Source organism: Rhinolophus ferrumequinum, chromosome 2, assembly GCF_004115265.2.
Source record: "Rhinolophus ferrumequinum isolate MPI-CBG mRhiFer1 chromosome 2, mRhiFer1_v1.p, whole genome shotgun sequence".
In the NCBI taxonomy this organism is placed as follows: Eukaryota; Metazoa; Chordata; class Mammalia; order Chiroptera; family Rhinolophidae; genus Rhinolophus; species Rhinolophus ferrumequinum.
In genome coordinates this window covers 107515705-107529485 of record NC_046285.1, presented here as the reverse complement: position 1 = coordinate 107529485, position 13781 = coordinate 107515705, and the positions used below count along the sequence as shown (strand labels likewise).

The following is a 13781-nucleotide window of genomic DNA, read 5'->3' as shown; positions in this document are numbered from 1 at the left end:
TGTGAACCTTCTCTGATGCCACAGGTCCCATGTCCAGGGACTAGGTTAGCAAGATCGGTAATGAAACCGAGGGCCTGGGAGCCCCAGAAACATGGAGGGACATGGGCACAGGCACATCCAGGTAGGTAAGACCTCGTTGGGAGGCCAAAGCTCTGGATCCAAGCTGACCACAAAGACGTGTGCTCATGGCAGCAATTGATGGCACAAGGCGTGCTGAGGCTGTGCCCTGGCAGGCTGACTCCAGGTTGCTTCTACCCAAGGTAACCGACACTGCGGGGCCCAGCCTAATAAGTGTCCCCTCCCACCAGGCTGGTCCCAAACAGCGCCCAGAGCCACTCAGAACAGCTTTCCACCTTCAGTTCTCTCCCAAATACCTGCAGATTCCTCCTCTAAGTACTTACATGCCAGTCACAGAGCCCCCACCACCCTGTCTGGGACTCCCTGTGGTCGGCTGAATAATAATCACCCCCAAAGGATGTCCCTGTCTTAATTCCTGGAACCTGTGAATACAACCTCATATGGCAAAAAAGAACTTGGCCCATGTGATGGAATCAAGATGGGACATTGCCCCGGATTATCCAGATGGGTCCTAAATGTGATCACCAGGGTCCTTACGGGAGGGCCAGCGGGAGCTGTGGCCTCACAGAGAGCAGGCTGTGACCATGGAGATGGAGTGAGCAGCTTCGAGCCAGGGGACGCCGGGGAGGGGGGACATAGGGGTGGAAGAGGCAGGAATGTCCTCTTCTAGAGCCCTGGAGGAGTGTGGATTTCAGACTCCCAGCCTGCAGAACTTCCAAAAAATGCATTTCTGTTGTTTTACGCCACCAAGTTTGTGGTCATTAGTTACAGCACCCACAGGTGTCCTGAGAGAAAAGATGGGCTTCCTGGGACCAGGGATCATCCCCTGACGCCGGTCCCAGGCACACGGCTGTGGGGACCTCAGGGAGCTGCTGCCGGACAGCCGTGGGGGAGCCCAGGTTTCCAGCACCACGGTGCACCCTCTTGCTTCCACGTGTGCACTCAGAGCTCCGAGTCCCCAGCACAAATACAACTCCGGTTCCCTGCTCAGCCCAGACATTCCTGGAGGGGGCTGCTCCCTCCACTGCCTGAGAAACATCCCTGCAGGAAGCGTGTGGAGTGTCGGTCTGTTTTCCCATTTGTCTTAGAGCTCTCTGTGTGTGTAACACAAGTGCCGGCACTAGTGTGAGTGCTTTATGTGTGTTAAGTCACAAGAACCATGCCCTCACTCAGCTGTGTTATGAGGAAGACACATAACTCTCGCCACTTCACAAATGGGAAAATGCAGGCACAGAGGGGGTCACATAAGGTGCCCGAGGTCACACAGCTCCTGAGGATCTGAGGAGCTGGGATTGGAAACCAGCACACATGTCTCAGGCCGAACTTCCTGGGGGTGGTCTTGGCTTCACTCCTGGCGGTGCCCCTTCACCCATGACCCCAGTGCCTCCTGGATGTCCCCTTCCCGGCCAGGTGCACTGCCTGTTCAATGACCAGCACGCTCCCTGGGCCCAGAGTCCCCACTCTTGGGTGGGCCTGGAAGCAGTACTTGGCCTTGTGGGGTCGGGGGCGGGTGGGGTGGGGGCTGCCCAGGAAGCAGAGCCTGGCCCCTCCCCCACCAGCCACAGCACCCGCCATCTCTTCGGTGTCTGCCCCTTTCAACCCCCTGCCTGCCCTGCTCCTCCCTGCCATGGGCAGTGCCCACGTTGCATTGAAGGGCGGCGCTACTGGACACACCTGACTGGGCACCTTCCCTTCCCAACTCTACAAGAGCGGATACCCTCTGAGGGAGACTTTAACCAAGGGGGGACTCTCCATTCCCCAGCACCCATTCCTCTCCAACAGTCCTTGAGATTGCATGTGGGGTCCACCACTCCCCGCCCCGAATCCCCCAATTCCCGTGGGAGTTGGAGTAAAGCCGCAACCGGTTAGTGTGGAGCATGGCCTTTCTCTGTCCAATCAGAGCGAATCTCGGGACTTGGGGGCGGGGCTGGATGTGGGCAGGTGGGGGAGGTGAGGCGCACCTAGCCCGGCCTCCCTCCTCACCTGCGGGTAATGCGGAGGCTGGCCCTCTCCAAACGCGGTTCTTGGCCAGCTGCTTCCAACTCATGGGGAGACGAACCAAAGCCACCGACATCATGTCCCCTCCAGCCCCGCGGAGCCTGATAAGGTGGCCCCCTCCTCCAGTGTGGCTACATTCCTTCAAGCTGCGGCACTGGACTGCACTGGTTTTCTGGTTCCGAAAATGGAGTGCGTCCTCAGACGACCCTCTGATTTGATTTATGCCCACGCACTGCTTTCCTAGCCATATCTTACCTTCATCCCGACCCCATCTCCTGTCCGCTTAGCGACGCCCCTTTCCCCCAAGTTCAGAGTGTCTGTTCCCTCACTGGACACTCGAACCAAGCCCGGTCCCTGGCCCTGTCCGCCCCGGTTAAAAGGGAAGGTGGTCCCCACTTGGCCTCTTTGAATGCCCCACCCCAGTCCCCCAGCGTGACGGGGAGGGGTGAAGCCCGGGGCTTGAGAACCGCAAGCCCCCGCCCTCCTGAGCAGCATGTGTCCTCTCTCCCAGCCCGTCTCTTTCGCTTCCTAGTCTCGTTTGCTCGTCCCCACAAGAATGGAAACTTCCGCGGGGCAGAGGTTCTGCCTTTTAAAAGCTTCTAACTGGGCCGCACGGAGGACCTGGCCAGCGACGCCAGCCGGAGGGAGGGAGCGGGGCTGTCAGAACGCCCTTGGCTCCGCCCCCACCAACGCCTTGTCACTCCTGCCCCCACATCAGCCCAGGCAGCAGGACACACCCCCCTGCCTGCTCCAGGGGGACAAAAGCCTCCCGTCCTGAGTGGGGTGCCTGGGAGTGAAGGCCCTTCCTGGCGGCCTCTGCAGGGAGGGCACCCTATTCCCTCGTGGCCCCACCTCCCTCACCTCCTCGGCACGACCCCGGTGGGTGCAGGCAGGGAGGGGAAAGCTGACTCAGCTGCGCCCCGCGGAGAGGGCTGGGCGGGGGGGGGGGCGGAGAAGGGAGCAAACGGCGCCTTCAAGTGCGCTCCGCGGCTCTGCGTAGCGCTTCCGAGACCGGAAAGCGCGAGTGCCAGGTCCCGCCCGCTCTGAAGAGCAAAAATGAAGTGGTTTCCACGCGGCGGGCTTCGCGGAGCCTGTAAGATGCCAATTTGCTGCGGACCTTGTATCGGATCCACACTGTATCTGAGAGCAAAGCTGGGGGGCAGGAGGGGGAGACCTAGGGCTGCACTGTATAGTGGAGCCTGCCTTCCCTCCTGCCTTCCATTCATTCGTTCGTTCCTCAAGAGCCGTGGATCCTTCACTCGGAAGAGCTGGAGGTCCCGAGGGAGGAAGGGAAGGAGGGAGCCTAGGGCAGGGACACTCGGGACGCAGGGGCCCGAGGGGCGCAGCGGGCAGGAGCCGGCGGAGCCGGGCGCTTTGGGGGCGCGACTTTCTGGGCGACATTGGGGTGCGATTAGCCTCCCACGGCCCCTCCAGCCCCGCCAGCCCTCCCGCAGCGCTCCTGGCCGCCCTCCTCTCTGGTACCACACTCCTCCCAGCTTTCCGGGACACCTACAGCACCCAGACCCGCGGCTCTGCGCCCACTGGGCCCGACTGGCACCCGCCTAGGAAGGGCCAACCTTTCAGGAGACGGCGTCAGGCTGCGCTTCGAAGGCGCCCCGCCCGCGGCTGGGGATGGGGGGGTAGGGACAGGGGCGGGGCGTGGGCGGGAACCGCAGTCCGCTCCCAGCCCCGCGACGCCATTCACACTTAAAGCTTCAGAGGCGCGGCGGGAGCGCAGTTAGAGCTGGGCTTTCGCGCTCCGAGGTTTCCGGCGGCCCCAGGTCTCCCGCGCTCCGAGGTCTTCGCCGCCACCATGAGACTAAGAAGGTGAAAGGCGGCGGGACTGGCCCTGAGGGAGCCAGGGGAGGAGTGGAGGCGCCACAGACGGGAGTGGGGTCCTAGGTGGCACCCGGTGTGCCCTGGCGGCCGCGGCCGGGGACCTGCTCACCCCGCGGCTCGGCGGCTGGGATCCGCGCCGAGGGTCGGCCGCCGGAAGCGGGGCGGCACAGGCGGGGCCGGGAGCGCGCTTACCTGCCGGCCGGTGGCATCTGCCCAGGCGCGGCGCGGGGAGGGCCGGACAGGGGGCGGCTGGCGGCGCGTGGGTGTGCTTGGGGGCGGGGTCCCTGCGAAGGGAAGGGAAAGAGCGACAGCTGGAAGCGGAGAAGACCGACGCACGCTCACTACCCCCTCCTCCACTTGACCCCACGCCCCCGCCCCGGCCCCCAGAGGATTGCCCCGAGTTGGAAGAATGACGGATATGATCGCACTGTACCAAGGACACATTTAGGTACCTCAAAGGCTGGCTGGTGCCCACCGTTTAATGACATGCCCCCTCCCACACACCTGGGATTTCCCCCTCCCGCACTAGCAGAGCCACACATGGAAGGTGGAGCTGCGTGGGTCCAGCCCACCCGCCCCGTCTCCCTCCAGCCTGAGGGGCGGACGACCACTTTACTCCTAGGTTTTTGCCAAAATACCACCTTCAGGGACGTTGTCGGGTTAACACACTGCCTCCCGTGATAAACTGCTGAAGAACCTGGGTCCTACGGCCCAGCCTCCCCAGTTAGAAATGTAGGTGGGTAGTTAAGATGGTTCTGTTTCCTCAAGAGAAAAAAAAGAAGTACAAGAATGCCACAGCCACCAGCCTGGTCCTGTCTGACCCCAGGAAGAGTGGGCTGGGGCCCAGGCAGGGGTTGTGGGCCTGGGGGTGGATGGGGGAGTGTCTGACAGCAGGGTTGGAGGAGAAGCAAGGGAGAGGGTACCGAGAGGCCCAGAGGCAGGCAGCCCCCAGGAGGGAGCAAACTGTAGCCCCTGCGAGAGCCCAGAGTGTGCCCAGAGGCCCTGGGGAGGCCCTGACAGGCACTTGTTCCCTGGACCCTGAGCACAGGCAGGGCGGGCTCCAAGGGAGGCAAATGGGGGCCACGGAGGGGTTTGTGCAGCTTTGTATTTTAGAAGCTTGCTGTGGCTTGGGGGGATTGGCTGGAGGGGTCAGGACTGGAGACGGAGGTTATCACAGCTGTCCCCACAAATAGGAATGTGGCCCCAACAGGGACAGTGGGAGAAGATACGCCCACCTGTAGGCTGTGGCCTCTAGGGGGTGAGGGGGAGTCCCTGGTGGCAAGGAATGTGCCTCCATGCAGTCAGATGACAGCTGTTGGGCCGGGCAGGGGTCTCTGTGGGTCCAGAGCTCAGGGACACGGCATTCTGGGAGGCCTGCAGGAGGGGTTGGCTAGGCTGAAGCATGCAGGGTGCAAAGGCCCCCAGCCGAGTCTTGGGCAGAGGGGGCTTCACGCGCCAGCTGGGAGAATTCACCGGATTTGATTTCAGAACGAGCAGATTCATACAGAGGGTCGTCCTACAGCCCCGACTGCCGCTGGGCATCTTAGATCTGTCTCCCCAAAATATAAATGAAGTTCTTGCTGTAAATACCCTGAAAGTGTTTTTTCTGATTTCATGCCGTTTCTTGGAATCCATCCTCTGCATGGCTAGGCCACCGAGGGTCGCAGGCTGTGGCCTTGGCATGTCTCTCACTACCCTGTCAGGCTCGGGAGCTGCAGGCCCCTCGGGACTTGCTGTGTGTGTGTGTGTGTGTGTGTGTGTGGGGGGGGGGGGGGGGGGGGGAGGGGGCTGGTCCTGGCTCCTCTCCCTGAAACAGCACAGGAGCCCTGGGCATGGCTGGCTGGGGACTAATCACATTTCTGTGTTGGTTGTAACCCTAACCGGCTCCTGCCCGTGGAAGCAGCCTGTGCTGTGCCAGCTGAAAGGCTGAAAGAAGCAGGACTCATCTGCCTTTCTGGTTTCTTTCCAGCCCTGCACCGCTCCTCCTGCTGTTCAGTGGCCTGCTAGCCAGTGATCTTGGTAAGCTCCAGGGGGTCTGTGGGAGGGCCGCTGTGAAATGCCAGCGTCAGCAGGGTCCTTGCCACAGCCCTTCTTCCTTTTCCAGGGGCCCCTCTGACAGAGCTGAGCCCCCAAGCCTGGGTCATGTTGGGACTGAAGGTCACAAAGGGGACACTTGACCAGACGCTGTAATCCTTGTTTGATCGTGGGTTAAGCATAGCTGGAGTACACTTCCTCCCATGTTGTCTGTCCCAGATGTGCTGGGAGCTTGCTGTTCTCCGGTCCCTTTGCCCCAGTCAGCCCTGGGGAACCCCCAAAGCCACCAGCTTCCAGAAGAGCAAGCAACAGGGATGCATATTACAGCTGAGATCGAGGCCAGCTGGGCCTTGCAGCCCCAAGGGTTGCAGGCATCTGAGAGGGCGTACTGATGGCAAAGCCACTCTGGACACATGACACAGGCCTGTTCTGATGTAGTGCGAGCATGATAATGCTGTGGAGAAACTGATGTTTTCTTTTAAATGTCTGCATTAAAAAAAAAAAAAAACCTTTTCAATTTAAATATAAACTCCCAAGAAGTAGCAGAAAGAGTGCAGTGGGTCCTGGGCGTCCCATGTCCCGGGCCCTGCTTCTCCCAGAGCTAGCCCCTTACATACTAACAGGAAACCAGCACCAGACGATACATCGTAGGAGCTTACCGCGCGTGTCTGAATTGTTAAGATACTGCGTTCCTGCGTGGATCGTATGGAGACATTAGTCTTCTACCGAAACTATTCAGAACTGGTGTTTGAGTCTTGCCACCAAGAAGCTGGCCCCAACCCTCCCAGAAGAACTTTGCAGGCTAGGAGGCAACCCTGGAAAATAAACTTTGTACTTTTTGGATCGTTGCAGATATTCAACAAGAAGAAGTCAGAGCAATGGTGGGCAGTGATGTGACGCTCAAATGCATGTACACCAAAGAAGACAGTCTTGATTTAAAGGACCTTTATGTTTACTGGCAAATCAGTGCTGCTGACAAACCAACAATCGTGACTTACTACCTGTCTACGAACAACTCCACGGGCCATAACGATAACCAGTACAAGGGCCGGGCCAAAGTGTCACTGGACAGCATGAAACGGGGAGACTTCTCTCTGCGTCTGTACAACGTCACCCCGCAAGACGAAGAGAAGTATGACTGCCTGGTGATTTTGAAATTTAATAAGATTTTGCATGTTGTGGTGACGCTGCACGTGGCAGGTAAGAGCGGTGACCCTGACAGCTGACCTCAGCCCAGCCTTACGGTTGGAGGAAGCATTAACAAGACGGTTTCTGGCTCATTCACCTGTTTGTCCCCGTGAAGGAAATCCCAGCCTCAATTTAGCGGGCTTCTGCTTAACTGCATGAAGCTGAACGGGTGGAAAAGCCTTGCGACGCATAAGCGAGGCTCCCGTAAGCTGACCACCAGGTCCACAGACGCACTTTTAATCTTGCTCTCTTTGCCTTGAACTGTCTGACTCAACTCAGATTACATTTTAAAAATAAAATTAGGAGGGAATGCCATGAGGCACTAAAAGAGATCAGAGTTTAGGAAGAAAATCAAAGTCAACCAAGTCGCTCAGGGCACGGTTTAGTGCAGCGATATGCTGTGTCCCTTTGGGATGAATTGCAAGCTCTCCATGTCACTAGATTCAAATGAGGCCGGCTTCCTTGGAGCGGGGAGTGGGGCCACTCACTGCCCCCGGGCTCAATAACCCCCCCCAGTTGGAGGTGAGTCGGGGCGACTCGTAGGCAGAACAGGGTCAGTGCCCGCTGCGCAGACCGCAGCGCCAGTCCAACCTGCCCCCCAGGGCAGGGGCACGACGGACGACCTCCTATCGCCGGGCCCTGGGCACCGGGCACCACTCACCGCCCTTCCCCTCCCTTGCAGCAAACTACAGCATGCCGGTGGTCAGCGCCCCCAGCAGCGGCCCCCAGGGCGAGGAGCTCATCATCACGTGCACATCCACGGACGGCTACCCCTGGCCCAACGTGTACTGGATCAACAAGACGGACAACAGTCTGCTGGACAAGGCGCTGCAGAACAGCACGGTGTCTCGGAACGCGCGGGGCCTGTATGACGTGGTCAGCGTCCTGAGGATCCGCTGGGCGTCCAACGTGGACATCGACTGCTGCATTGAGAACGTGCTCCTGCTTCAGAACCTGACTGTCAGCAGCCAGATGGACTCGGGTAAGGCCGCTGCCCCGGCCCAAGGCTGGGGGCCTGGGGTGACTTGGCAGAGCCTCTCAGGCAGAAGACAGTCCCTACAAGGTGACCTGTCAGCGGCATCAGAATGGTGGCTGGAAGGGAGAGGAGAGTGTGTGATGATGAAATCACTGCGCTGTGGGGGCAGGCAGGGGGCTGGGTGCTCAGCACACCACGTGACTTAACCTTCACTCACGGGGTCACTTTGGTGGCCCATTTCACACACAAGGGACTGAGGCTCTGAAAAGTTGTGTGACATTTCAGAAGCCCCAGGACTAGGCAGCGACGGCGTCAGGGTTGAAGCCCATGCCTGCATGGCCCCCACTTTGGGCACGTGTCCCTTCAGAAGACCGGGGCCCCCACGATAGGGGGCCTGGCTGCTGGCCCGGGGCCTCCCTGTGGGAGGGGCACAGACCGCTGACTCCTTTGCGAGGCCACGGGCTATCTGTGTCCCTGTCACCAGTGTTGAGATGTGGGGTGTGTGGGCCCTGCCTGCTGCAGGAAACGGCTGCCCATGACATAATCCGCGGGACCCGGGGCACAATGGAGAGAAGTGCAGGGCTCCTTGTTCAGGACCTGGAAGAGTTCCAGACGGTGACAGCACACCGTGACGCCAAGCACAGGCCCCAGTCACAAGCCGTGACGCTGGCCCTGACTGCCAGGGACTCCTGCTGGACGACTGGACACCCTCCTTCCCAAAATCAGGGTGCAGCCCTGTGACTCAGTGGTCACGGTCCCTGAGCCCCAACAGACCAGGACAGGGCTGTACTGAAAAGCCCGCCTCTGACCACTGCCTCCCCGCCAGCGTCCTCCCTGGCAAACAGCCTGGGCAGCAGACAGCGGAGACCTGAAGGTTCTCCCAGGATGGTACTGTCACCCCAGCTGCGCTGTGGGATGAGCTGGGAGCCTCAAAAGCCCCGGTGCCCAGAGCCTTTGGATCAGCACGTGGGGGGGCGGGGGGGCTGCTCATGGGGACGGCTTTCCTGTGCGCTGACAGAAAAGTCCTGGATGAGGTCCTGGCGGTGGCGGCACCACTCAGAGACGGTGCTGAAGGCCACTGGACGGTCCACTCTAAAATGGTGAATTTCATGTTATGTGAATTTAGCCTCGATCTTTTTTTAAAAGTCAGCAAAAAAGCTAGAAAAGAATTATTTTAAGTTAAATGTGAAAAGCCAGGAAGAAGCTGTGCTTCCCGCTGCGCCCCTCTGCAGGTGTGGGCCTTTAGAAAGGGCGGGCTGCGTGTCACACAGGCGGGTGGGAGGAGTGACCCCTGGAAGAAAGCCTTCCTCTCCGTCAGCCTTGTATTTTAAAAATCACAAAATGACGTCAGGGAAGCTCTTTGGAACTAATACTCCCTGTAGTACTTTCTTCTTCAGGACGAAAAGCCCCCTTTGCTCCCTTCCCTGTAAGTCGCGGGTTATTTTCCTCTTTCTCGTAGAAACATTACCGGGAACAAAAGACAGCATCACCGAGAGTTTAGGCGACAACCCCGAGGGGCGGACCCGGGCCGTGGTGGCCGGGCTCGTGGTGCTGGGCGTGGCTGTGGCGGCAGCGGCTGCAGGCTGGATGTGCAGGAGCAGGTGTCCGCGCCACTGGACGTACACAGGTACCTGGCCGTGCGCGCGTGTGGATGGATGGGCGGCGTTTGTTTGGTGGGAGTGAGCGTTCTTGCCTTTCTCAAAATGTTGAAATGCTCGGCACAGAGTTGGTTTCGTTTGAAGTGTGGTTGTAATAGCCTTGCAGCTCTGCCGAAGCTCCCGGTTTGGCTTCTGAGGCTCCACTTTCCCGACACTGGCTCCCAGGTCTGGGGCAGGAAGGACAGACTCCAAATCAGGACGGAGTTCATTTCTGGGGAAGCTGAGCTGCCTTCAGTACCAACAAGGCTGTCTGTCGAATTCCTGCCCAACTCATAGACAGACCCAGAAAGCCTGGGTTTTGAGCGTCTAGTACCAAGTAGCAGAACTCACAGGGGGGCAGAAAAGCCCAGAGCCTGGGCACAAGGCAGTTTCCCCAGGTCGGCAGGTGTTGGCACAGGACCTAACCACAAAGCTGGGGGTCTTCCTGGGCCCCCGGGAGGGTGGGGGCAAGGTACGTGCCCATCCCACGTGAGCCAGGGTAGGGAGCGCACCCACAGCAGGGGCCTTTCCTGGCAGAAGTGTCTGTGTGCCGCCTGGCGTTTCCAGTGTGTTGTCCATCATCTCAGAAACACTGCCCAACCCCCAGGCCCCGCTGCCCATCACCCAGGCTGTGGAGGGCACCCTGAGTCTGGGGCACATGCTTCCCATACTTCCTCATAGAAAGCATCTTCCCAGAAGCAGGGTGGCCAGGGAGCCCCTCGCCATGAGTGCGTTCCCGCCCCAAGCACTCAGGCCACTGGGGTCTTTACAGTGGCCCCTCCCCACACTTTGCTGCCCGTCCTGAGTGCTTCTGGTTTGTTCCAGCAGGTGCCCAGGCTGCAAGGCGGGAGCTGGAGCTCACTGGTGAGTTTGCCAAGAGGGCAGGAGGCTCGGGGACAAAGTGTGTCCGTCACCTGGGCCTGGGCGGCTTGGCACCCACTTCCTCTGTGCTTGCCATCTGGCATGAGCCGTACTTGGTGACCAGGACAGAAATGCTTCCATTTTCCGAGACACTGAAACCCCCAGTGAAGGCACTTCCCTGGGCCACGTCCGGCACGTAGCTCTGTCCGTGTGGATACTTGCTGACGTTGGCTCGCGGAATTTCCCAAACACACACAGAAGCAGGGAGACTAGGACAATGAGTGTGGCCCCCCAAACCCCCTCTCCATCGTCACTGCCTCCCCCACACAGGGGCTCCTCACATTGAGTCCTGCGTAATAGAATAGCTCCCTGGGTTCCCTGGGGAAGGGCAGTACCCACAGGTTCGTGAGCAAAGGTCCATGTGAGTCCCTTCTCAACTTGGGAAAAACATTCCCCCACAGTCTCGAGTTTCCCACCAACACGTGCCTCTGGCTGTGAGGGGCTTTGCAGTCAGGCCAGCCCTCACGTGACACTTTAGGCAAATGACCGCACCTCTCCAAGCCTCATTTCTCCACTGATTGGAAGGGGTCATCCTGGGGAGGGTGCACCCTGGTGCCCAGAGCACCCACCTTGAGTGGGCCCACCTGTTACTCAGGTGAGCCCAGGTCACGTCACTTGACTGGCTGCAGGAGATGCACTCTGGGGGCCCCAAAACCTGGGCCTGCCTCATCTCAGTCAAACGAAGCATGCTGTTTGCAGGCAGCTGTCTTCAACCCCTTTGTTTTACCATCCTGAGTCTTGAGAAAAGCAGTCTCTCTGTCTCCAAAATGAAACGAGCAGGTACAGTGTTTCACATCCCTCTCCCTTCTTTCTTTCCAAGACCATGCTTGACAAGAACTGACCACCCAGGATGTGGACAGGGCTTCCGCGAGATGCCACCAAGAGGGACATCACACGGCAGCTTGAGAATTGACTTGGGCAGGCTGGTAGCAAAGGGAGGCCCTCTGTCCCCACCTGCAACATTAGCAAGGTGTTCACGGACATGTGCCTCTGGCTGGAGGGGACATGCAGGGGCTTCCCCCCGGGTGAATGTGCCAAGTGCTGCCCTGGTCCCGGAGTGAAGCCCTGAAAGGGCCAGCAGTTCTGGGACTCATCTGCCCCCAACTGAGCGGGAGCGCCACCTTCGCTGCCAGTCACGCATCAGAAAGGGGCCTGGAGACGGCTCCTCCCCCAGCACCCCCAACTCTTCTCAGCACCCAGACCAGCTGTGGCGAGGTGTTCTGAGAGCCGAGGGCGGGCGCTGGACACAGAGTCAAGGTGGCCACGCTCTTCGGACACAACCTCTGCTGGGTGGAGGTCCATCGCGGGTTTTTGAAGGGTCCCTGCGATTATGCACGGGTATGTGTGCGCACACACCCAAATGCAGGAAATGGTCACCACTGGAAGACTCCAAGATTGCTTTCCTCCGGCACATTCACAAGGCTGGGAAGGAAGTCCAGCCTTGTCTGTTGTGGTGGAAAGCTAGGTTTCCGTCCTGCAGAAGCACAGTGGAGTTTCGAGAGAAGGCGTGCTGCTGAGAATGGAGAACATAGTTTCCAGTGGCCACAGGCTTGGAGAGGCAAGCACCCAAGTCCTTCAAATGGGGCCGTGGTGTGGATGGAGAGGGCACTCCGGGGACGTGGCGCAGCGATTCCCTGGAGTGTAGGGTAGGCAGCTCCTTGCCACCCTGCATGTACCTCCTGCCTGGCCACACCGGGGACCTGCACAGTGTGATGGAGAGTCCGATGGAGACCTCAACTCAAACGCCGGGTTCCTCGGAACCCTCCAGCCCCCTACCCCCCCGGTGATGGGAGATGGACAATGGCCCTGGCCCTCCCTGGGCGGTTTCCATGGTGTTGCCTGGGATGAATTGAGCAGTTTAGTGTTTCCAGACGGTTCTGCCAAGGAGTCTGCCAGGTAACCCAGGTGTGCACACCCAGGAAAATGGGCCTGTGGTTCCACCATGGTCACTCAGCACTGATGGGCCCTAGACCCCGACTTGGAGCAGAAGTGACCACCAGGCTCCGTGGTGAAGCGAGTTCACACTTTATACAAGAAATCGTTCGTTTGTCTTTGTGGCCAAAAGCCCTCAGATGGCTTTTAGCTCAGTGTGATAAGGGGCCCACACAGACTTTTAACATGAAAGCATTAGAAGACGCATATCGGTCGTCCCTACAAGGACAGAAGGGCCACTAACTGGCACCTGGAACCAAGCAGCACTGGGGGGCGAGAAGGGGGTGCAGTGCCCGTCCTCCAAGCCCGAGAGCCTGGGCGCAGGGTCCCCTCCCGCCCCCCAGCCACACCCAGGCAGGATGGGGCAGCCACGTGGGGGCTGAGTCTGGTTCCAGCTTTTCCTACCAGGTGCCAGTGTCCTGGGGAGGTGGCCGGGGCCGGGCTCTCCTGTGTCTAGCATTAGCCCTGGGCTGGGGGAGGTCGTCCCACAGCTCCTCCTAGCACTGTGCTGACCTGGACCTGAGGCTCCCAAGGGCCGAGGCCACGCTCGCCAGGCAGGTGCCTCCTGGGGCCTCAGACCCTCAGTCACAGCCTGGCAGCCCCTCCCTGGCCTCCGGGAGGCAGCACACTTCCCCATCCTCAGCTTGCACTGGTACCACCCACCCCCCTTCAGTCCGACTGTGGACTGGCTGAATGCCTCTGTTTGACATCTGTTCCTGCAAACTCGATGTAAGAGAATACAAGATGTAAGCTGTGTCCAGTGGCTTGGTCAGCTCAGCTCGTCCTCATAGCAGGGCTGGGGCTCCTGCCTCGCCCCATTGGTTCTGACCCGGGGGATCTCTGTCCCCCAGGGGACGCTGGGCAAGATCTGGAGACATTTTAGTTGTCCCCTGTGGGGTTGCTATTGGCCTTCGATGGGCAGAAGGCAGGGACGCTGGAGTCTGCCCATCTCATCGCACTCAGAGCCGGCCGGGTGGGCACAAGACCCTGGCCCTACTGCGGGCGTCAGTGCTGTTGGTGCCCGTAGCTCCTGCACATAGTAGGTGAGACCAAGGCTAATGACAGGGTGACTGATCCCGGGGGCAGGAGGACAGGAGGGAAGCAGCCGCCTGAGGGACCTGAGCCCTCACTGCTCCCTGCGCCTGTTTCCTCTCCTGTAAGGCGAGGTGGCTGGAACC

General features: G+C 59.6%; 1 protein-coding gene across 2 annotated transcripts; it reads left to right on the top strand.

The window, feature by feature from the left end:
- Nucleotides 1-3766: 3766 nt before the first annotated feature.
- On the top strand, nucleotides 3767-13381 carry ICOSLG (inducible T cell costimulator ligand). Of its 2 annotated transcripts, none has more exons than XM_033092547.1 (7): nucleotides 3767-3903; nucleotides 5885-5934; nucleotides 6802-7149; nucleotides 7820-8119; nucleotides 9573-9740; nucleotides 10579-10614; nucleotides 11492-13381. In XM_033092547.1, exons 1-7 carry the CDS (start codon nucleotides 3890-3892, stop codon nucleotides 11500-11502), a joined length of 927 nt encoding a protein of 308 aa, XP_032948438.1. In that variant the 5' UTR covers nucleotides 3767-3889; the 3' UTR covers nucleotides 11503-13381. The 2 variants fall into 2 exon arrangements, with proteins under 2 accessions (XP_032948438.1, XP_032948428.1); XM_033092537.1 differs by having other exon boundaries at nucleotides 10576-10614; nucleotides 11492-13379.
- Nucleotides 13382-13781: the final 400 nt, after the last annotated feature.

What these genes read in the sequence shown, in the direction of transcription:
- ICOSLG (XM_033092537.1), top strand. An exon ending in GGTGACGCTGCACGTGGCAG is followed by an intron (nt 7,150 to 7,819) that starts GTAAGAGCGGTG and finishes CCTCCCTTGCAG; the next exon opens with CAAACTACAGCATGCCGGTG. An exon ending in GCGCCACTGGACGTACACAG is followed by an intron (nt 9,741 to 10,575) that starts GTACCTGGCCGT and finishes GGTTTGTTCCAG; the next exon opens with CAGGTGCCCAGGCTGCAAGG.